The following is a 24898-nucleotide window of genomic DNA, read 5'->3' as shown; positions in this document are numbered from 1 at the left end:
TAGGGACAAATGGGAAATAATACTGGGTGAATATCTGTAACGCCTATTGAATCAATGCAAACTAAACACAAAATCAGAGTAATTGTTTTTATAATTTGTTATCATTTAGGGGCTGAAAGAGTCTACCAAACATAAGAACATTCTCACTCTTCCTTGAGGGGCAATGATGCTGCATGCTGTCCTCCTCCACCTTGATTGCTCTTTCATCTTTATTTCCATGGCAACCTAGATTCTCTACTAACTGTGGGCCTTAGCCAGGATGGGTAGTGGCATCCAGCAGGAGAGCTTCTTGCTGCACTCGATGCCGAGACTGTTGATGTTGGGCGGGAGGGCTGACTTCTGGGATCTACACCTGAGAGACACAGGTTGAGCCTCTTTGTCCAAACTTTCAAGACTGTTCATTCACATCTGAAGGGAATGGCTCCATAGAGGCACGTAAGAAATGGAGTTTTCCAAAACATGTTCCAGGGAGATTAATAAATTGTCCTCATGAGTCAGCAGCTTTCTGCTCTGAAGAAAAAAAAGTACAGTCTTTGGAAAATGCTCTAAGTGGGGATAAGTGAGTTCACAGCTCCTTAAGATAGAAACTGATCATTATCATTTTGCCAAAGCAAAATATGTTTGGCTCTTTCTAGGTGTCTCTTATTTGCTAGCCTTGGATAGGGCTTGTGTTTTCATTTTTATTTAATTGTTGGCATTGAATGGATGTTGGAAATCCAAGTATGTTCCAGAAATGTTGCCTGTGATGTGGAATGAAAATTAGAATGACTGTGTTATGGTTCTTGTTAGGAGAAAGATCTTTCAAATCTGCTTTTTTTGTTGTTGCAAGTGTTTTTCTTTTCTTTCTTTCTTTCTTTCTTTCTTTCTTTCTTTCTTTCTTCTTTCTTCTTTCTATCCCCGGCCCCCTCTCTTTTGAGCCAAACGTAGTAGCTCAGGGAAGCTCATATCTCTCATAATTCCAGAAAATTTTCATGACGTGACCAGCTATTTTCTACAGAGACAGAGCAACCTGTGAGGAGAAACTCTGTCCCTTTTCCCCATGAACTTTGGGTTTAAAAGCTGCAGGTCAGGTCTGAAGCATCAGTTAACTTGGAGGTTCTGAGTTTTTTGAAAAGAAACTCGTTTTGGGATGTTTGTGTGCAGTTGCCTGTCTGAGGAACTCCTTGCAGCTTGCATGTTAAAATGTGGAGTTGACCTCTGACAAAGAGGAAGCATTTCCTTCTCCAATGTGAAGTTCAAAACAGAAAGATAAACGTGAACCAAAGTTAAATTACTGATAGCAAAAGAGAACAAAAAAGCTGATGAAGACATCAAAGAAAGCAAAATATTTTCTCAAGAAAATAAAGCAGCATTATCAAAATGGCTTTAAATTGCTTAGCCCCACAAGTAACATTTCTGTTTGGAAGCTCCAGCATTTCATTGTCTAACAGCCTGTTAGTGGGAGGGAATGAGATTAAAAGTAGTGATCCTGGGCCCATCAGCCCCAGGCTGTGCTACTTCTGGGATCTCAGTTTACTCATCTCTTAAATGGCCACAATAATATCACCTACCCCTTAGGGTTCTTGTGGGATTCAATGAACAAGGCATACGGCATAACGTGCATATGGCAGTGCCTGAAACACAGGAAGAATTTAGTAATTTAGAGGTCAGCAAACTGCAGCTCACAAGCTGGTTCCAGCCCATTGACTGTGTCCATATGACCTATGAGCTAAAAATGGCTTTTACATTTTGAATGATGAGAAAATTGAAAGAAGAATGATATTTCAGGGCATGTAAAAATTACACAAATTTGGATGCTGGGTGGCTCAGTCAGCTGAGCATCTGACTCTTGATTTCAGCTCAGATCTCAGGGTTGTGATCTCAGGGTTGTGAGATCAAGCCCCACATCAGGTTCCACACACCCAGGGTGGAACCTGTTTAGGATTCTCTCTCTCCCTCATCCTCTGCCCCTCCTCACTGCCCTGCTTCTGCCATAAATAAATATGTAAATAAGTAAGTAAATAAATAAATAAGATGAGAGTATCTGTTTTTTAAAAAAATTACACAAATGTCATATTTCACTGTTTATGAATAAAGTTTTATTAGCACACTCATTCATTTGCATGTCATCTATAGCTGCTTTCCTGCTTCAGTGGCAGAGTAGAGTAGTTGGGACAGGGCCCTTGGCAGGAAGAGTTTGCCACCCATGGGGTAACTGTTAGTGCAGAGGAGTTGTAACGTGATGAGTGCTTCCCAGTAATCCCTGGTTATAGTGCCCTGTGAAATTGCACATCTGTCAGCTGACTCAGTGCCCATGTGGAGTGAAGGCATGTGTGAAATAATTACTTTAATTTCCTTCTCCCAAATAAGAGACATAGCATTAACCAAAACAACGCAGAGTACTCTAAACCTCCAAACAGGACCATTAGGTGAGATTAATCATATTATATGAGTCCTTTTAACTAGCAACTTCTGGCTAAAATATGATTTTTTTTTAAATTTCTCTGCCACCAGTTTCTTTTTTTTTTAAAGATTTTATTTATTTATTCATAGAGACAGAGAGAGATAGGCAGAGACACAGGCAGAGGGAGAAGCAGGCATCATACAGAAAGCCTGACGTGGGACTCGATCCAGGGTCTCCAGGATCACGCCCTGGGCTGCAGGTGGCACTAAACTGCTGCGCCACTGGGGCTGCCCCTACCACCAGTTTCTATAGCCAATCTATGAACCAATGCAAAGCAAAAGATAGAATGATTTCAACATTTCTCATAGTTTTTCATGAGGAGAAAAATGAGGCTTTTGAAATCCACAGAAGTTGGGTGCTTTTCCTAGAATGTGTTTCTGGTCCTATCAGAAATAAAATCTACTACAGAAACTACTGACTCATTCCACTATAATCTGTAAATATTTTGGCCATTGCTTAATTAAGTTAATGTTCTAACTAATGAGGGGGAAAGAAATCTTTCCTTCCCAATGACCTGTAAGATGAAAGAAACAGGTGCTTCGGTTGTTTACCTCTTAGGAAGTAAGCTCACAGTTACAAGTGAAAGAAAACCCAACCTAACCTAGATTTGTGTTGTTTTTTTCTTTTTTTAAAAGAAATTTATTGGCACTCATCACTGGGAAGTAGAATTGGTTTTAAATAAATCTTGATTCAGGGCTTTCCTGTGGCTCAGCCTTCATGGCCTGGCTACATTTCTAGCTCTCTAACATCATATCACATAGTCCAGAGTTAAGGAGAGATTGGTCCAGTAGAAACCCTGCATGCCCTGGAATCGATTCTCTTTCACAGATTTACATGGGTTCACAGGCTCTATTAGTCAGCTTGGCCAGGTTGTGTTGCAGCAACATCCAAGCCCCACACCGCAGTGGCTTTCAACAGCAAAGATCTTTTTTTCCCCTCACTCATGCTACATGGCAGCCATGGGTTGGCCGTAGCTGATCCATGTGGCTTCTTCCTGCCGAGATCTAGACTGAGAAAAACATTCCCTTCCATAAAGGCGTGCAATTGTAGTGACAAGAGAGAAGACAGTGCTGGGGGTGAACCATGAAATGGTTCTGAGAGCTTCCACTCAGTCTTGCTTTACATCCTATCGGCTCATGTTACATTTGCCAAAGCAAGTCACGCAGCAATGGGCACAGATGTATGATCCCCTCAAAGGACGCCAGAGTGAATAACTGGGAAAGTCACACACTCCGTCACACACTCCTGGCCCTGAATTCTTATGGTCAAGGAGCTGGACCATGTGGGTTGGCTTAGATCTGCTCAAGCAACTTCATCCTGACTATGCAGGCTAAAAGCTAAGGAGGGTTGTTCCCCCAAGATAAAGCTGGGGTTCCATGAAGGGAATGAGGGAGAATAGTTACCAGATTGAAAAATAAAATCTTTCCCAGGTCTTTGTGATTCAAATAATCCCGTTCTAAATCAAATCAGACAGCATCTTTAAAAGATTCTAAAGTAAAAACTGTTAGTAGTGTGTGTGTTATGGGTGAAGTTTAGGTGGAGGGCATCTATTTTGCTATAAATCTGTTTCCCAAACTCACAGTTCCAGTGAAAACTGTATAATCCAAATTTCAAGAGTACATATGGGATAATATTTGAGATTAGAAAAAAAAAAAGGTGAAACCTTTTGCTCTGATGTGTATTGTCCGTGTTAAACATAAGAGCCATCTTCACACAAAGTGTAATAACCCCTCCTGAAATCAAGCAAGGGGGATTTGATTCTAAAATACAGCACAGGTCTGATTTTCATTATATCCATCATGCCCCAAATTAAACTATGTAGATGCAGTCATATATTCTAAATAGGGAGTGACTTTTTCCAAAGCCCTCGCCTAGAAGGATATCAGAAAACTATCCAAATAAAAATCAAATTTTATGTCTATAGATGCAAATCAGCTCCTAACTAAGGTCAAATCCTTCTGAATTTCCACACTGGAAATCAGTGGATTTTCCCTGGCTGCTGAAAGCCAATTTCTTGGCTTCAAAGTTAATGGGAGTCTCTAGAAGTTCCCCCCAAAACCAGCTTTTTTTTTAATGCCTACCGAAACAGTTGTGTTTTGAACAATGGACTCTGGCCTAGGATTTATGAGTTGACATCACTCAAATGTTTAAAGGCCCAGCAAGAAAACCATTGGCAATCAAAAAAAAAAATGATTGATGAAGTCACTGCCATATAGTCTGATCATTTTTATTATGTAATTTTCCCTCCAGGCTCTTGCATACAAAAAAGAAACATGCTGTTTCAAAGACAGAATAATTCTGAACCCAGATTAAATGAGTCAGACTCTGGTCATTACCCACCTAAGGGCTATTTCTCATTTCTCCACCCTTCTTCCCTTGATGTTGGGCAAGGTTGGCAACTACCACACCCCCGAAGAATTTGATCATGATTAGTCTACAGCAATGATCCCATTTTTTTTTTCAACAATGACTTATCTAGGGGTAAGGATGTGACCACATCTGGCCAATAGAATGTATGCTAAGGTAGGAAATCAAAATACAGAAGTTCATTTGGAACAAACATTTTGCTATAGCCTTCCTCCCTTTTTTAAGACATTGGGTTGAGGATGTGATGCCTGGAACCGTAGCAGCTATTTCATATCCATGAGGTAACCCAGCATGCCAAGGATGGCAGAGTCAAAGGACAGAAGGAGCCCAGATTCTTAAAGACATTGTGGAGCCATTGAACCAGTCCTAGAACTTCTCACTTGCAAACTTTTTGTTTTATATTTTTACTAGTAAAGTCACTATTAGACATTCAGTTACTGGTACACAACCCCATCCTCATTGAAATGGCTACTTACCTGGGCTGGGACTTTGGCCAAGTCATTCAATCATTCAGATTCTTCATCTCTAGGATAGCAATAATGTTACTTACTCTGAGCTGTTTAGTAATTTAATAACTATTCACCGAGGTAATATATTAAAAGTACCTTGCATGATATCAGCCATAGTAAGAGATAGTTATTAATATCATCTCTAAAAAGTGGGCATGGGCATGGTGGGTGATTCCTGATAATTCGGGCCCATGGAATAAATGGTTCTCATAATAGCACAAGTAACTACTGCTAGTATTAATTGAGTGCTTGTTATGTGTTAGGCACAGTTCTAAGAACTTTATGTGCACTGCCTGATTTAATTTTGCAAACAACATTCTGATGTGTATAGAATTAGAAAAACCCAGGTACAGAGATGGGTAGAGACCTCATTTTAGAGCCTCTGTATGGGATAGAGTGGAGACTTAGAGCCAGTTAGGCTGGCGCTATAGGCTGCGAGACCTGCGAGACCACTACATTAGACTACCTGCATTTCAGGCTTACCCCCAGACTCTTGGGGCAGAAGCTTCTTTCTTCAGAATTGCAATTGAATTGAATCAGGCCTAGATGGGGAAATCCATGATCACATCTCACCGCCAATCCCAGTATGTCGGTTGGCTTCGGTCTCAGCTTAGTTTCCCAAGATGGGCCTGTTTGGCCAGTCCAGTGTTTTCATTCTTTCAGTGTCTTTAGATGGGAAACCTTGACTTGTTCATCAGCTCATTTGTGTCTTATGGTCAATCCATATAAATATTACCTGCGTTGCCTCCTTTGGACTTTTGAGTTGATGATTCCCCAACCTAGATCTTTACCTACAACAGAAAGCTGCTAGAAGTTATGACAATGAGTTATAAAATTGAAGGTGGGGAGAGATGGCTGTGATTTAGTTGCCATATTTTGGGGTGTTCCCTCATGCTGATCTGTTTATGGGCAACTTCCTGCTTTGGTTGATAACACAGAAATTAAGGGGGGGTCCTTCTCAATCTGGATCACTGGGGCTGTGGGGCTGTGTGCAAACTAATGGTGTGTTTGGCATGAAGGAAAGGAAAATAATTTCTCCACAGGCATACAGGTGTTTTTGGAAATACCTAAGTTCCCTCCCCCTACTCCTTGGCCAGAAGAATAAGATTCAGAGGAAGCTGGGGGGTCCAGCACCGGCAAAGACAAATGCAAAGATGCCTTTGGCTCTAGAGCACCTTTCTGTGAGGCAAGGGATGACAAACTTATGGTGTGAAGGGCCAGGTAGTAAATATTTCAGACTTTACAGGCCACACGTAGTGTCTGTTGCCTGTCTTTCATCTTGTAAAAACATTTTACAACCTTTAAAAAAAAAAAGTAGAATCCATTCTTAGCTCACAGCCATACGAAAACAGTATCTAAGATGGATGTGGTAGTAGTTTGCCTCTCAGCCCCTGCCTGAGGAAACAAAGAAATTATGGAGCCTTCTCCAGGCCAATTCAATCTGTTGCAGGGACCAATGCAAAGCAGCCTCTGTTCCAGATGTGACTGGGGCACAGCACAAATGGAGTGAGGCAATGCAAAAGAACAGAATTTAGAATCAGAATGCAGGTGAATTGGACCTTCCATCCAAACCCCTTGTTGCTGGCCATCTCTTTCCCCCTATAGACATCCTGGGGCACTGAGCTCACTGGGTACTTTGCAGGGGGCTGTCAGGAACTTACCTATGGTTTTCTTACCAAGTTCAGTTTTCTTCTGAAAGCATGAACTTCGGGTAAGAAACAAATACAAATGACTGGCCTGGGGTAGGGTGGGAAGTAAGCTAAAGAGGAGATCCAGTCTGTTAAATCCAGTGTGGCTTTCGTGCTACCTTTTCCACAAAGAGAATGGGTCCTTCCAAGTTGTGGTTATCTTAGGGCAGGTGGTGGAAGATGTCATGGTCACCATCTCTAAGACTGGACCTTTAAGGAAATGCTGACTCCTGATTTTTACCCAGGCCAGGTGTAAGTCACCTTGATGGCAGACCAAAGAGGTGGGCCTACTGGAATGGAAGGGGTACTGAGCTTTCTGTAGACAGCAGTCCCCAGGAAGGGCTTCCTACCTAAGCCTGTACCTTATGGAGCAGGATTTTTGCCACTTCCAAGTGGCATATTTGGCATTTTTTCCCCAGAAATTGGCTGTTTGAAAGTACATTATATGACATGTACATTGCTTCTTGAAGATGTGCCTGTGTAGAAATGTTCACTCGTTCAGACCTATAACACTATGTGGACAAGGGGGCAACCAAGACCCCACTTCAGAAAGCTTATTTTGGGGAATGTTTTTTTTTTTCACTGTCTTATTACCTGGCAAAATAATCCAGGTGGTGTGTGAATCACCAGTAGAGGTTGTAAAGTCTGAGGAAGTAGAATCAGCCTTACAAACAGTGGATCTCAATGAAGAAGGAGATGCCACACCTGAACCCACAGAAGTAAAACTCAAAAGAGAAGAATACAAACCACCGAGAACATCCCTGATGGCGTTTCTCAGACAAATGGTAAGCCACCTGCTCCCAGCACAGGAAAACTGAAATACCCACATCAGCTTCTGAGAGTCAAGGACCTGTCTCAGGTGGGGTAAGACGTAATTGTACGTGGTGGAGATGGGATATAAATGAAATCTGTCGTGTGCAGGGAGACAATTGCCTTTCATCCTACTGACTCAATCATAGAGCAAGTCTCAGTTTATTTCCAATGTTCCTTAATATTTCCTTAACTCCTGACAACTCCCTTTTTAACAAAGAAAGAGCTGGCCTTGGGTCCTGAGCTTTGGCAGACAGCAGCATCCATCCAGAAGTTAATATTATTGTTCGCTTTCAATTTAAGTTATTTTTAAAGTTTCCTTCTGTTTATGGCAAATGATATTGTTTTTCTCATTATGGTAATGAGATGCAGTTTCCTTTGAAAATACATTTATTTACATAAAGAACATAAGGCATTGTTTAAAGAACTGGGCAAGAAATAGGCCAAGTTATATATTGATGCTGGAAAAATTCTGAAAGTGACGTGTGAGAGACACAAATTTGGACAAAGCTGATTTAGAAATAATTCCAATTATAAAGTGACAGCATAATTTTCTAATAGTGAATGTGTATAAATCAGTTGGTGAATTTGCCAGGCTTTTAACTTGCATAAAATGGAAAGAATGCAGACATGTTTTTTGGTGTCTGTAAAGTGTCATGTACATTAAATAACTAAGCATCCAAGAAATTAAATAATATAATACAACCAAATCCAACTTGGTTGGAAGACAAAAAAGCAAAAACCCATGTAGAAGGTCGTTGGTTTAATTCTCTTTTAATGAGAAACAAGAATTTCATTATTGTGTACCATTATTTTCAGGAGTATTTGGAAGTTTAATCCTCTGAGAAAGCAACCCTCTGGTTTCATAGGCTCTGCCTGTTAAGGAATTCATTCTAGCCCACACCACAACATAACATAACACAAAACCCTTGCCAGTGGGAGCTGAGGCATATTAGAAATAACTCTGTTAGAAATTGTCAACAGGAGTCGTTTTCTTTTATCACTGGACTCTCTGGGAGTAGGAAGCGCAGAGTAAGTATTGAGCAACATGTATGGATGGGAGCCCACCTATATTCCTGGTCATTTCTCTGCAATTTGGCACTGAAAACAGGGATCAAGATCTGAGATTTTTCAACCAATTTTTACACAATGTCAGGAAAGAAAAGAACATTTGGCCTGTTTCTGGCAACCCATCTACATTACAAATGGAATCCTCAAATAGTTCATCATAACACTGAGAGTGATCCAACTTTCCTCTTTCTGGGTGGGGTTGGGGGATTACCCATCCCCCTGCTGCCACCACCAACATAACAAATTATGGTTTTCTCTCCCAAATGACTAACCTGAGACTTCTTAAAGACAAGAAAATGCAAGAGACTCCAAATAAAGTATGAAAGATGACTAAACTTCCCACTACATCCTTAAATTCTAATGAGGTCCCACATTACTTAAATTCACCATCCAGAGCTCTCCCCTCTAGGTTTCTTGAAGATATTTTCTAGCCATAGAAACTGGGTACCTCTGAACTCTTAGAGGAACAAACTAGAAACAAAAGAGTCTTTTATAATTGATTCTCCATAGGATAGGGATAGAGGTAGAAGAGGACACATTTTTCTGGAGCAATCCGCAGTGGATTCATAGTATCAGATCTTATAATGTCCATTATAATAATGTCTTATTATCTACCGGCCATAGGAAGACTTATGCCTGGGATCTTGAACGTTTTTCCTTTCTATTAATGTTGAAATTCCAAAGCTTCTGTAATTTGAAGGGTTTTCCCTAAAGATTCCAGATAACCTAATGATTCTCGTCTTGCAGTCTGTTTTGTCTTCATTATAACAATATATTGCCATTGTAGTAATAATAATAATTCAAATACACAGAAAACATGGGTTTTCCAGTTTGCCATGATCTCATGACTCCCTATTGCCACATCCAGCCCAGCTCACTCATTTATGTCACTGGCTCTATCCCTGTGGGTATTTGGTGAGGTGTCCCTGATATAGTGCCACTCCATTCTTTATAACAACTTCGTTGAATCACATCATCTGGATTTATCATATTCAGATTAACCATTGTTCTCTTGATGGACGTTTGATTTGTTTTCAACTTGTTGCACTTCATTTGGTCATTTATTCAACAAATAATCATTGAGGACCCACTGTATTCCAGCCATTGGGATACAACAGTAAGTGGACGTGGCCCCTGTCCTCCTGGAGAATGAAGCCTAGTGAGGAAAACAAACGTTTAACTCTAGGCCACCTGCAGTGAGCACACACCATGTGTCTCAGGCACATGACCTCAGGTGCTTCACTAACTAACCTGATGAACATCCTTGTGCACCTACCTTCATGCGTATGTGCTAATATCCCACAGCATGCATTCCTGGGCGCTGGCTTCAGAAACTGTTTTCAGGAAACACTTTGAGCTAACATTTCGTGCCTTCCAAATGAATCTAAAGTCTGGATTTACACAGAAGAAACCCAAACCAATCCAAACCCTGCTCCAAGGGCTTGAAAATTGAAACAACCCCTGACTCATCACTGAGCTTTTTATTTTTTTAAGCCAAATAAATGAACATTTCAAACTGATTTTAGATATTGTTGGCAAAATATAGTTCTTTTTAAAATAATTGATTTAATAAATAGAAGAGTGAAGCCAACTGTAAAGGCGTCACCCTTGTTTTGGAATCAACATCAGCATTCATCAGATCATTGCTTTGCCTTTGCCTTCCTTAAATTTCTCTCAGAAAGCATATTTTGCTGTCCCCTGGCAATGTGACTCATGGTTGCATTTTAAAAAATGCATTGCCCAGTTTATTTCTAATGAGATGTTTTTCTTTCCAGAAATTAACCTCTCATAAAAATAGAAATGGAAAGAATATGATTTTTCAAATAATCCTATTTCAGTAGAAAAAAATTATATTTCAGGAAAAATAGAGTCACGTAAATCCTCACACAGCATCTGACACATGTAGATCTATCACTTCACAAAAATCCTATGGGCTCCTACAGATTTTCAAAATAATTGCAAGGAATCTCTAAGACATCTGTCATGCCCTAAATAGAAAAAGATTCTTATATGTATTAATTCAAGTGTATGTCAAGAAATTGGATATTTGAAGTGCCAGTATATTTTTATAAAGTGAGTGGGTGGAGAACTCTATTCATGTGCCCACAAACCAGGTAGGCAGATGAAACCGTAAGGTGCTGGATAGAATTATAGAGATATAGATTTATAGTTTGCCAATATTAATAACACCCTGTACTTGAAAAGTGGTTTCCTCCTCCAAACCATTGTCACCTACTGTTTCATTTAATTCTCTTCCTGTCTCTTTCTTTAGACCATTAGTTTTATAAGAAGCTCTTTGTTGGAACAATGTTCTCAGGCACAGAGAGGGACTGTGAGCTTTAATATTGGGCAAATGTGAGACTGGAATGAGGATACAGCCAGGAAATCATGGTCTTCTGTTGCTTACATTCAATCTATAAATCTAATAAAACCTGTTGAAATTTACCCTCTGGAGGAAAAAAGAGGATGGTTCGTGATGGTAATTGTCAAACAAAAAAATTAAAAAACAAAAACAGGAGTCTTCTAGCTCAAGTTCTTGATCTCTGATTCTGCCCCGAGTATTGACTATGAATACAGAGTTGCTCTTCGAGAGAAGGTTTCTGAAAGTAACATTGGTTTGGGTAATTCCTGTCTCCACAGGGGCCTGTGTTCCGTTTTACCCTTAAAGGGGATTCTGTGGTCATTGGCACTCTCAGTTAATAATTAACAGTAATGATGACAATACTATTGGTTATTTATCATGTGCCAATGGCCTGGCCAGCAGTATGCTAGCACAGTGCACACATCATCTCATTTATTAACCTAAAAACCCTGTGCAACACATTCCTGTGCAGAGAAGACCATGAAGACTACGCGTGTTTAAGGGGTCTGGTCGGGGTCACAGAGCTGGTAAATGGCAGCCAGAACTCAAGCTCAGGCTTTCTCTGATTCTGAAGCTCGCCCTTGTACTTACATGTGGTTGTGGCTTTCTGTGCTCCTGGCAGCTGATTTTCTTTGCGAGTACATGAAGGTAGAGCAACCATAGCTTTGTTTTTGTGATTCCCCTGGTAGTATTTTCTGTGCTCATCTAAAATCACCTGAAACTACAACAAAGCAAGAAAGATGAGAATTAATGCATGGCTTACATAAAGCTTGGCTGTACGTTTTCTGTATATATTTGTCACTGAAATGAGATTTGCCTTGGCTGCGTAGTTTTGTCTGATGGTCCAGTTCTGTTTCAAGTGAGCATCTTGGTAAAACACAAAGGTTGAACTCATTGCCTTTGTTGATTCTGGAAACTTCAAGCAGGTCCAGTTCCTTGGATTTGTTACGATAAGGCTGATCTAGTAACCTATCTTGCTGATATCCTCACACTAAATTAAAACATCTTCTCAATTCTTCTTTAAAATCTCAACTTCGGTTGGACTGGATGGCCATCAGAAATCCACTTGCACTCCTTTCAAAGAAATGTGAACTGCCCACCAAACATTTCCACTAGAATTTTGAATATCTAAGTGATACATGCTGGAGAGGCTTCAAATGCTCCTCCAAGTACCAAGCTATCAGAATGCATGACACAATGAAAGAAATAAAAATGACTTTACTAATATGCAAAGCTTGGATGTCACAACCAGATTCCATCCCAACACTGCAAGTTGGATGCCCTGAGATGCTTCATCTTTGGCTCTCGAGAATAAAAATAAACCCGTGGAAGAAAGTCGCTCAGTATTGAACTAGAAAATCTCTGAAATTACTTGGTAGTCTTCAAACTGTTCTTTTTAAGTATTAGATAGCCCCTGAAAAAAATTTGGGTTCTTTAAACAGCAACTCTATTTTTGACAGCTGAAGAAAATGAGCTTCTGTGGTTATGGTCTTTGAATACAAAGCCCAAAATGAACTATTTGAATTGGCCTCTGAAAGAGGACTCAGCAAAGAGGAAAAAAAGAATGATAGAAGGAAAATAAAGAAAAGAAGGGAGAGAGGGATTTAGAAAGACCCTTAGTTTAAACTCAGCATAAAGTCAGTCACCTTTGCAAATATACAGCTTTTTATGCTTAAAAATGAATAACAGAGGAAAATCATAGAAAAGCTTGAGATAGTCTCTCTCTCTCTCTCTTTTCTTTTCTTTTCTTTTCTTTTCTTTTCTTTCTTTCTTTCTTTCTTTTTTTTTTTTTTTAATTTGAACTTCTTTGCAAAGATCTCCCTGACAGCCTGAGGGGCTGTTTTCAGGATGCTAACCTAGATCCACTGCTGCCAAGAAAGCCTTTAGATTCAATCCAAATTTTACTCCAAGGGCTAGCAAAGAAAAAGAGGGGGGGAAAGGCAGATTTAAACCTTAAACTGGCAGAGGACCTAACAGATACCAAATTGAAACCCCTAAAGGGAAGTTAAAAATCTCTCGGGCGGGAAGGTGACACCAGGGGCCATGCGTGCCTCTGGATCTCCACTTACATTTTGCTTAAAAAGCCATTTTATTTGTCTGTTTGGCTGATTTTGCCATTCAGCATTCCCCACAGGGCAGCTAGTGAAGATGGACAGCATATTCTAAAGGATACTAGGAAATGTGGGTTGTAAGCCTGAATTTTGGTGGCAAATGAAGTCCCGGAATGACAAATCCTTTGGATGCAATGAGGAGGCTGACAGAGCTGGTTATAGGGAGAGAAATAATAGCCCAGAAAGCCAATTTCTTTTTCTAAATGTTCTCAAGCAAGACTGGCCTTTGTGGAACAAAGCAGAAGACTCCGAGGGAAAAAAAACAAAAACAAAACAAAACAAAACATTTTTTATCTAAATGCATCTACAATGTATGTAGAGGACAAACAGATCCTTATTTGCCTTTGGGCTGAACACCTTGGGGAAGCCATGACAATGATGCCCCTAAGAAAAGCAGATGCAACTTCCAGACACTAGGGGTTCAGGCTGAAGAAAGATTTCCATTCCCAACCGATCAAGAAGCATGTATGAAACTTCCGCCCTATGCCAAGCTCTGTAAAGGCTGCTTCTGAGGCAGGAAAAGGCATAAAAATTCCCATCCTCTGTTAAACCATTGACAGTCCTAGTCAAGACTTCTGATTTGGAGCAGCACCAAGTAGAATTTAAAGACGAGTGTGGTTGACCTCTGAGGATGAGCAGGTCCCACAAACCTCCCTGTTTGAGATTTATCAACCTCCATCTTATTCAAGCCCTTATTGTCTTTCCTAATTAGGGAGCGAGCTTCCTAGTAGATGCTCAATAAAAAATGTGTTGGGACAGAACGGGGAGACGGTGAAGAGTATGGAATTTGGAGTCATTGTCTGGTGTCAAATCCTGACTCCCTAATCTGCTGGTTCCATGACCCATGCTAGTTTCTCTGAGCTTCCATTTTCTTGCTTATAAAATGAGGCAGATCCTTCCTCTATCTTAAGGTTCTACATGATGAAAAAATGAACTAGCAGAGGTTACCATCTCATTTAGCGCAGTGCCTGGCTCTTAGCAAGCACTCTACTAAAAGGTAGCCCTCATAACTAATAATCTTCATTATCTTTACTAATATGCACACCATACCTCAGGTTACAGAAACATATAAAACGAATCAGTCAAAAAATTATCTGAGTGCCTTTCATATTTTTAACTGTCCCTGATGTAGGTGTTAGAGATTCTTGCCGTCTGCTGGCAGACCAGCTAAGATAATAACAGTAGGATCTGAAGTCTTCCCGTTTGCCCCCATTGCCTAACCCCTGTTTTGTACACTCCCTCCAGCCCAGGAGGAAGAGCCGATAAGCAATGACAAAATCTGTGGGAATTAAACCCGACTCAAAATTGTTGATAAGAACTGGACAATCCGTTACCAGGTTTCTTGGGTACTTTATCAAGCATCAGGCATAGAGCATTACTTAACCCACAGTTAAAACTGCCAGGCCCCAGTATGGTCTGCACTTTTCTGTTGCCAACTGGCTTTGAAAAGTGATGCTCAAACTCAAGTGTGCTTCAGAATCACCTGGAGAGCCTGCCGAAGCACAGGTGGCTCGGCCCCACCCCTGAGACTTTCTGACTCAGTGGATCTGGCTTGGTTCTCGAGAACTGGTATTTTTCTAACAAACTCCCAAGTGACCCTGAAGCTGTGGTCCTGCGGTCACGCTTTTTGGACTCTTCGTTGAGAGTGTGCTTTAAGGGACCAAAGCTGTGAATTCAACCCATCCAACACTGTCAGTGATGCCACGGGGCACCGGGGTTGCTAAAAGTGGAAAACAGGATGTTCGACAAACCCCATCTCTCTGCAAGGGGAAAAAATGCAAGGAAACATCCACCACCTAAGTGTCACCAAGAGAAGGCTACCAACGGTTTAATTGCTTGTTCATTCATATGTAATACCACCTCCTGGTTCCAACATTAGCATTTTGATCATTTCTTTATCCCAGAATTAACCTAGTCCCAGGGTTTAAGACTTCTATCGCTGTGGTTATTTTGGGAAACCAACACTTGAATATAATCGGACTCTGGTTACAAGCCACATGGAAGTCATGTATCTCATGAGTAATACATTTCTAGCTGGTCTTCCATGTGTCTTGACCCCGAATCTCAATAATGAATGACTGAGGTCATCCATTTCAGAACCTCCCCTTGCATTCTCCATGTTACTGTGCCGTGGTAGCTGAAAGGCCATTGTCTGTTTGTTATTTTAGTCAGTGAAAGGGGATGGAGGGATCACCCACTCAGAAGAAAAGGGGAAAGACTCCAGCCATCAAGTAAGTGATCTGTCAACCCTGTTCGGTGGTGGGTTTAGCTTGGATGTTTCTCACTTCTGTCTAGCCTAGTTGCCGATGCAACTCTCAACCACAGACAAGTCATTTACCACCTCTAGGTGAAGCACCTGCTGTATACCAGGCACTATCTTGGGCTCTGCGGATTCATGCATGAACGAGCTAGAGTTTCTCAGCTACATCTTATTAACACAGGCTTTTCCCTCTTCTCCACATGGCAGATCCCTTCCTATCCTTCAAGTCTTGGCCTAAATATCACCTCCTCAAAGAGATGTCCTATTTCCTACCATCATCACTGCATCTTGTTTTCTTACTTCATGGGCTTTATCATACATTGTAATAAGTCATTTGTCTATTAGTTTTGTCCCCTCTATTCCTTCCTTTCTGTGTCTGGAGCCTTTTCTGTCACATGGGATAGTGCCTGGCATAGAGTAGGAACTGTTTCTTGAAAAAAAATGGGTGGAAGGCATGGGACCATGTGGGTTTTTCCCCCATTATTTTATCCATTCTAACGAATCATAGCTATGACATTTTTGTAACTACATGTATCCTTTTTGAAAATGGGATCATCTCATTCTCGACACCCTATTTTATAACCTACACTCTCTTAACTTAAAATTATACTTCCACAAAAGTGTCTTCAGATATTCTTGACTGATTTTTGCGATACAGAGAACTGGTTAAGAGTGTGAGTTGCAGGCTCAGACCGCCTGGGTTCGAATCCTGGCTCTGCTACTTTTTAGCTGTGTGACTAAAAACAACTTACCAAACCCCTCCGTGCCTCAGTTTACTCATCCATACAGTGGAGCTAGGAAAAGTACTGCCTCGTGATGTTGTCATACTGAGATGAATCAACACGTGTAATGCCCCTGGAACAGTCCTAGTACAGGGGACTCAGTAAATGTTAGCTGCTACGTGAAGCCATGTGGGCTACCATACAAACTACCATAGATTCGGTGCTTTAACAACAGAGATTTATTTTCTCACAGTTTTGGAGACTGGAAAATCCAACACCAGGACGCTAGCATGGTTTCCAGTGAGGAAAGCTCTCTTCCTGGCTTTCCAACAGCTGCTTTCTGCTATGTTCTCACATGGCAGCTCTTACCAGGACACTGATCCTATTGAATGAGAGCCCCATCCTTATGACCTCAATTAACCTTAATTACTTTCTTACTCCATATACTGTCACATTGAGCTTGGGGCTTCAACATATGAAGCCATAGCAGTTATTATTTTGTTACTATTTTGCCACTGATAGGAAATTACCACCCTATAGTATTGTTCATATCACACACACACACACACACACACACACACACACAAATGGACAGCAATGACTGTAAAAAATTTATTGTTATTTCTATTTCCATAATAATTGGATTAGCCCATATATTTCAACAGGGAATATATTGTTTTTGCTGCATTCAAATTATTTTAGTTTTTCTTTTTCAAAAAACTATGACTTTTATCACTATGCCTGCCCCAAAATCATTCTCAGGACAGCGTTACAACCAAAAATCCTGAAGTAGATTACCTTGGAAATATGATAAATTTACTTTATTTAATATGAAAGATTTAAATATAATTATATGTTTTGTCTAGGATCCAAATGTGAAACGGTTATGCCAATCATAGCGATTCTAAAATGTAAGTGATGTCAGCAAAAATATGAATGAGCTAGAAATTTATCCCATTTACGCTCACCTAGAAGTGACCTGAGAATCCATTAGAGGGCCCTGGATCCAGACTGGAGGAGACTTGGAGAGATGATAAATGCTTAGGTTAATTTTGGGGGTGGGAATAGACATTCTCTGCTCCTTTCTGACTTGCCTTCTCAGAATTATAAATATCTGGGCTGATGATTCCAGAAGAACCAGCCTCAGGCACCTCCTGGTCTAGCTGTGCTTCCAGGATGTGAATCAAATGGGATGTTCCCATGATCCTGTCCTCCGACTTCCTGCCAGCATTGCTGGGTTCCAGGGGGAGGATACACTTGGATGATTCGGGTGAGAATAATTTTTGTTCAAAATTCTGAGACAGAAAAAAAAAATTCTGAGACAGGATCAAATCCCAAGCAAAAATTTTTAAATCATCTACATTTAATGACAAAGCAATCCACGCACAGTTTAGATTCTTAGCTTACTCGGGATATAAGGAACCAGCCATCTGTTATTTTTAGAAGTTAGTTTCTAAGCCATTAAGAAGAACATTTAAGCCTAATAGCAATGGCGTAACCATGTGGTAAATGGACCTGATCCATTGAAAGCTCCCCTCCTGGAAAAAAAAAAAAAAATCAATGCCCTGTGAAAGTTATTGATGTGTAGGCACTTCTCACTCCCTGCGCTGCAATGATTTGCGGAGGGAAAATAGTGTAGAAACATCTGGAAGGCAAGTTGCTGGCCATTCATTCAACCCATCTTGGTGGAGACTTACTATGTGTCAGACTAGGTGCTGGGACTAAAGCCACGGAACACAGAAGAGTGTTGTTCTCTGGAGCTCCCCTTCCAGCAGAGGGAGGCAGGCGGAACTGTCTCAAGGGAGCCAAGAAATCCCCAAGATTAATGCAAACATTAAAAAAAAAAAAAAAAACCCACAGCAGTGTTTTGTCAGAGAAGGGTCGGGCTTCTTTAGACCCTCTCAACAGGGACTGGCTCTCCAAGGAGGAGACATCTGAGCTGAGACTTGACAGGAAAGAAGTGTCAAACCCTGTGAACAAACATCCTGAGCAGAAGTTACAGGGACCGAGAAGCCCCTTCTTGGGAATCAGCTGGTTCAGGAGGAAGAGGAGGCCACGTGGCTGGAACAGAAAGAACAGGGGGAAAGGCCTGAGAGACGAGCCTGGAGGGGCACAGGGACACTGGGGTGACCGAGTGACTGAGGCCTTCGTCTGCACCAGGCCCTGGGGTCCACACGCAAGGAATCTGTCAGAAAGAATCGCTGCTGGAGTGTTGGGTCAGGATGACTGACTCTTCCCAGTTGGCCTGGGACTCTGTGGTTTTAAAATGAAGCACATGTCCTGGAGCTCCCCCCTCTCCCAGGCAAAAACTTCGGTCCCCCGAAGTTTGGCATTTCCCAAGGGCCAGGCGCCACGTGATGCAGGTTTCCCGTTATTGGCTACTTTAATCCTCAGACCAGGGGGTATGATTTCCTTTGTTTCTCCCACACGGATGAGGAAGTGAGAGAGCCAGCGGTTTATTCCAGGCCGTACAGTGAGGATGCGATGGAACCAGAACCACACTCTGTTCTTTTTTTTTTAAGATCTTATTTATTCACGAGAGACACACAGAGAGAGGCAGAGACACAGGCAGAGGGAGAAGGAGGCCGGGAAGCCCGATGGGGGACTCGATCCCAGGACCCCGGGATGACACCCTGAGCCAAAGGCAGATGCTCAACCGGAGTCACCCAGGCGCCCCTATAGCTCCAGATTCTTATGACACTAGGCGCTTAGTAGGTCTCAAAAAAATTTTTTTTTTGGAATGGATTCATTGAATGGATTGGCCTAAGCCACTCTGAATGCTTAAAGACTAGTTTTGGGTGCATCACGGTGACCATTTTTCTAGGTAAAGTTTTTAACATACTCGAATGCATTGCAATAGGCACAACGCTTTGGACTCCAAACACCAAGCCCTTAGCCAATGACTGGATCTTATCATCTTCTCTGCAACAAAAACAGTTAACAAGATGTTCAAACGGTGCGTGGTCTTTCTGAAGAGCATCACGGGGGAGTGTGAGTCTCTGCTCTCGGCCCCTGCCCCACGCGGGCGTCCGTGCCCTGCTCAGCACTTGCTACCACTTCGCAGCCCGGGCCTGGCGGAGAGATTCAGGGCCTGCGGTGGCAGGTGTCTGATGCCCTCGGTGTCTGATGACGTCTCCTTTCTCCAAGGAGCTCTGCCCTCGGGAGCCTTTCGGGACCAGGGAGTCTTCTGTCCTCCTGCTTAGTTCTAAGGGGTACACGTGACACTGATGCGAAATGACAGTTCCCCGCATGTGGCTTTCTCCTTCAAACTGCAAGTTGGCCGGAGAACATCTTACCTCGGGGACGTCTATCACTCCCACAAGTCAGAGGTTGCAAACGTGCATTCGGTGGGCCAGTTGTGGCCCGCGGGGGACTGGTGTCGTGGCTGTTCTCTGAGAGCCAGGCTTTAAAACTTTTGAAGTCGGCATTTTAAAATTGACATATTTTTCACTCAAAACAACTCCATTTCAAGCTTCGATGGGAAAAATGGAAGATTTGGCAGCACTGGGGTTGTCATCCTACGTAGTATCTCGGCTGGGTCTGAGCACCTGTTGCCCCTTTGGACAGGGCATGTGACAATTCACCACATTCCGCCCCCCCACACACACACACACACTCCAGTTTCTCCCCAACATCAAAGCCAGCCTTGCTTGAACTGGTTTTTTTCTTACACTCGAGAAATATTCCTTATGCTGTTTTCCCAAATGGGAAAACAAGGCCTCTATTCTTACCCCTGGCCGCTGTCATGTTTTTATTTCATCTGTCTGGCCCCTATAGTAATTTTAGTTCAAGTAAATTATGGAGAAAGGGCTTTTACTTTACAGATATTCTGTTATCTGTCATTTACCCAGCATTTGCTAGAATTTTGGATTTTACAGCTTCATCCCTCTCAACTATAGGAACCAAGTAGGATTGCAAAAATTTCTCTTTAGGACGAAAGATGAACATCCAAAACTAAAAATGAAACCCTCATCTTCTCTCACCACTGTTTTATAAACATAAAAACGTGTCACTCCAGGAACTAAGGTAGACATAATCATGAAGAAAATAATAGGCATCCCTAAGAAAAGAGTCACCTGTGGTTGTTAAGTGGGAGAAACCCTCTCAAAGCTGGCTTACGAAAAAAAAAAAAAAAAAAAAAAGCTGGCTTACGCACAAAAGAGCTTCAGGAACAGCTAGATCCAGGGGCATATGTGACGCCATCAGCACAGGGGCTCTCTGTCTCTGTCTCTCTCTCTCTCTCCATCTCTCAGCTCCACTTTTCTCTCTATTGGCTTCCTTTTCAAGCAGATTTTTCCTGGAAATGGTGCTGGCTCAGAAGCTCCACACTTTCATCTTCATGGTTTCAAATCCAATCAAAAGTGGACAGACCTCCATTGGTTGACTTACCAAATTTCTGAGATTAGCTCAGTTTTTATCTGTATTCAGCCATCCTGAACCAGTCACAGTAGCCCTACCGCGTGCAGGGCTCTGATTGGCCAGGCCAAGTCCTATGCCTTTGTCCAAGGGTGGAATTCATTTGCCTGAACCATGCTGAATAAATAAAGGTTTTCCTTGGAAAACCCAAGTTCTAGTACCAGGAGAAGGAGGGAAGAATGCTTCTGGGAAAGCGTACATTAATGAATTATCAGATAAACAAATGTCTCCCACTATGACCTTGAACCCTAACAGCTATTTGCACATTATTCTCATTTCTTTTTTTTTTTTTTTTTTTCCGTTTCACCCAGGACTCATGAAAATGTAGACAGCATCCAACACTTGAACACCTCTCTTTCAATATACTCATTCACCAGCTATGGAGTGTTGTCTTACAGCTACTAAATATGCATTTTCTTTGAACTTGCTGTAGACATCGGACTCAGCGGAGAAGGCTGTCACATGCCCAGAGCCGGAGCCAGCAGGAGCGGGCCAGAAGGGCAAAGAAGGCTCGTCCAAGGACAAGAAGGTGGTGGCTGAAGGGAACAAGCAGAAGAGCACCAAGCAGGAAGCCAAAGAGCCGGTCCAGTGCGTGGAACCAGCCGTGGTGGAGGCGAACTCACTGCAGAATGGGGACAGGTCCCAAAAGAAACAGGAGAAGCGGCGACAGTCCCTCGGGGGCTTCTTTAAGGGCCTGGTAGGTGGATCGTTCACCTCTTCTTTCTAGGCTCTTGGGCCAGGAGTGTGGTTCCTGCCTTCAAGTTGGGACTGGCCTGGGCATTTGTCGACCAAGGATTTCAGGAGCACCTGCTGTGTGCCAGGCGCTGTGCTGGGCACAGAGAACAGGGTGGGCCTCGGCATCGTGGTTCTGGGGGACACTCAGCTGCAGGCGGCTGGGGGCTGGGGAGATCCTGAGTGTGGGGGCGCCAGGATGCAGAAAGCAGGTATGAGGGAGCCTGAGTGTGAGCTTGGGGCCCCACCCTGAGGTTGAAAGGAATGGAAGGCTTCTTGGAGGAGATTACCTCTGAGGTGGGGCCTCAAATTAGCCTGTGGAGGAGGCAAGGGGAGGTCTGAAGGCCCAGTGTGTTCCAGGCAATGGAGAGACAGCAGGGAAGTGAAATTCAGTCTGGCGGGAAGAGAGCACAGGAGGACTGAGGCAAGGCTGGCAGGAACAGGTGTGATGAGGAGCAGCAAAGGGAGCCTTGATGTGTTTAAATCAGGAAACTGCTCTGAACCTGATATTGGTGGTGGCTACACAGAGGTGACTACAAATTAGCTCCTTCCTTCTAGAGAGCCCTAGCCCAGGGTAAGTGGAGGCCAGACATTCAATAATTAACTAACCTTTGTTAGTTAGTTTTTGTGTGTGTGTCTCTTTGGTTCTTCTCTGTCTCCTCCCCTAGACTGTTAGCTTTGGGAGAGCAGAGACCATGCTCTCATGGACAGACGTGCTGTCCTCCCCAGCGCGGTGGCTAGAGCTCAGTAGACACCCCGTAAGCGTTCGTCCAAGGAATGAAGGAATGGATGAAGTGAAATAGGGCCCTAGTAAATGTCTTTTATTTGGGATCATAGACATCCTGGCAAATGAGGAGAGTCTGAAGGCCACTAACCAAAAGATAAGCAAGGAGCTCAAGCATCCACCAGGAGGAGAAACAGGTGAAGTCATACCAAGGACCCATGGGAGTGTGGCTTGAGCCCATGGGGCTGGACAAGAAATAACACTGACACTAGCCATGGGGCTGGAGTTAACTGGGGTTAACCTTCAGGCTGTGGTAGAGATGGGGTAGGTACGTGAAGCAAACTGCCCTAAACCAATTGATCATTCCCCCATGGTCCTGGTCCCTGCATATCTGGAGGTATTGGTGACCTCTGATACACGGAGGTGGGGGTACGATGGTTACTCCGGGCCCGAGTTTGGTCTCCAGACAGCATCTTTGGGAAGCCTGCTAGGAATACAGAGTCTCGGGCCCCATGTTTAAAGTTTTATGATGAATGCCATTGTATCTCCATCTGGTCTCCATGTCCGAGGACGTGTACAGAACCTCAGTGTGAGATAGTGCTAGAAGTCACGGCTGGAGGCTGTTTGAAAATGGGAAGCCCTGGCACAGAGGCCTTCTCCTACTCCCAAGCCTCTGGTAAAAAGCTCTTCTCTATCTTTTTAAGAGGTGATAAAGACAGGAGACCAACTGTCAAAGCAGGGAGCTGCCTAAAAGACAGATTGTGCTTTCAGTGGTTTTGCAGGAAAATTGGTCTCCATTCTCGGCTCTGGTTCCTTGGAGAGGAGTGTAAACCCTTATTAGGCTTTTCTAGACATTTCCAAACTGTCTATGCCTTTTTTTTTCCCTGCCCAAAGTTCTGGCTGAACCACTCCCTGCCAACCTATGGCACATGGGAGCGGGGGGACGCATACAGCATGGGGAAGGCGCTGTTCTGGAAAGAGTCTGCACTCACACCCCAGTCAGTTCCTCACTTGCTTGATAGTGTTGGTTGTCTGTGGGTTTTATTTTATTTTATGTTTGGTCAGAGGCTCGTGGAGTGCTCTCTGCATATCTCCTTACCCACAAAATCCTTGCACCTGACAGGATCTCATCCAATAGTTCTGAACCAGTGATTTTATTCACAGGAGACATTTAGCAATGCCCAGGGGCCATTTTGATGGTCACCACTGGGAGCAGGTGCTATTGGGTCGTTGTGGGTAGAGACCAGGGATGTTGCTAAATGTTCCATAGAGCACAGAACAACCTTGAGGTTGGAGTTAGCCTTCAGGCTGTGATTGAGATGGGGTAGATACATGAAGCAAACTGCTCTAAACTGATGGTTACCCAATTATCCAGGTTCATGAATATCTGTAGGTATTGGTGACCTCTGATAAATAGAGGTAAGGGAGCCCAAAGTGTCAGTGGTTCCAGAGCGGAGAAGCCCAGAGATGACCAAACAGCATGTAGACCAGTGGAAAGAACAGAGCAATGCCAAAGAGCCTATGCTGTGAGTCAGGCAGCTTCCCCGGAGTCCTAGACCTACCACTTCCTAGCTACGTGACCTTGGGTTGGTCACATAACCCCTCTGTGCCTCCTGTGGGAATCAAATGAACATGTGCTCTATGGGGTCCGGCACCTGACACAAAGGAGGAGTTCCAGAGTGGATGCTATCATTTCCCTGACAAATATTCAGGGACCTTGTGTATGGACTAGAGCCTAAACCCAGCCAAGTTGGGACATCAGTCCACATTGTTCTTACCCTGAACTCACCATGGCGCTCCTTCCCAGCAATTCATTCTCCCTCCCTCCACGTGCCACCCCTCTCTCTCCTTGCCCAAGACCAGTTGCCCCAGTCAGTTCCCAAAGTCACTGCCCGCCGACCCCTCTTGATCTTCGCCCTCCAGGTGAGGTCCTCTCTGCTCAGCTCCTCTCTTCCTCCTCCCCATCATGCTGCTTAGATTCTAACAGGGAGCGGGATCCTTGGCTTTCCATGCAAAGTCTGAAAATAACTGGAAGGAAGCCTTTAGAATTCACCAAGTGCAACTATTTGCAAGCACTTGGGGTTTGAGCAGAGGGACTCAGTCTACAAAGAAGATGTCAGAATCTTCGCGCATGCGTATGTACATGTGCGTGTGTGTGGACACACACGTACATGTGTATATAGAAACAGGTCTGTTTGATCAACATGGAGCTCTGATTGGAGGAACAGTAGGTTCCCCACCCCAGCTTGCCAAGAACCACCCACCTGATGGCCCCTTCGTCTCTCCCACTGTCATGAGTCCCAGAGACACCTTTATATAGTGCTAGGATTCTGTGGAGCCCCATCCAGATTCCAACTCAGGGTGGCCCATTCATCGCTCGGTAAGCTGGTCCTGACTTATCTTAGAGCCTATTTCTACATCCGTAAAACTGGGTGAATAGTCACCACGTGCCTCACCGGGCTGGCAAGAGGACCAGATGAGAGCGGATTTGGCTTGGCTGGCATAAACTGTGAAGTGCAGTCCTGACCCAGCAGGGAAGACAAAGGTGACATTAATGCCTCTTATCCCCAAAGTCCATGCCTCGTGGGGCCAAAGGGGAACTACTTCACCTTGGAGCAACCCTTTGAGATAAATTGTATCTCTTCCATTTTAAAGATAAAGAAACTGAGTTTATTTTTTTATT

At 43.1% G+C, this 24898-nt stretch overlaps 1 protein-coding gene across 5 annotated transcripts in view; it reads left to right on the top strand.

The window, feature by feature from the left end:
- Nucleotides 1-24898, top strand: part of BCAS1 (brain enriched myelin associated protein 1) — a 97652-nt gene that overhangs the window by 71305 nt on the left and 1449 nt on the right. For 2 of the 5 annotated variants that reach the window (XM_077873615.1, XM_077873613.1), the window contains 3 exons: nucleotides 7619-7792; nucleotides 15530-15592; nucleotides 21193-21456. In XM_077873615.1, the coding sequence (XP_077729741.1) occupies nucleotides 7619-7792; nucleotides 15530-15592; nucleotides 21193-21456 (501 nt within the window). The remainder of the gene's footprint in view (nucleotides 1-7618; nucleotides 7793-15529; nucleotides 15593-21192; nucleotides 21457-24898) is intronic. The other 3 variants (XM_077873618.1, XM_077873617.1, XM_077873614.1) reach the window with 2 other exon arrangements.

This window comes from Canis aureus, chromosome 26, assembly GCF_053574225.1.
Source record: "Canis aureus isolate CA01 chromosome 26, VMU_Caureus_v.1.0, whole genome shotgun sequence".
Taxonomy (NCBI): Eukaryota; Metazoa; Chordata; class Mammalia; order Carnivora; family Canidae; genus Canis; species Canis aureus.
Note: the sequence above shows the minus strand (reverse complement) of the source record. Positions and strands in the feature narration are given on the sequence as shown.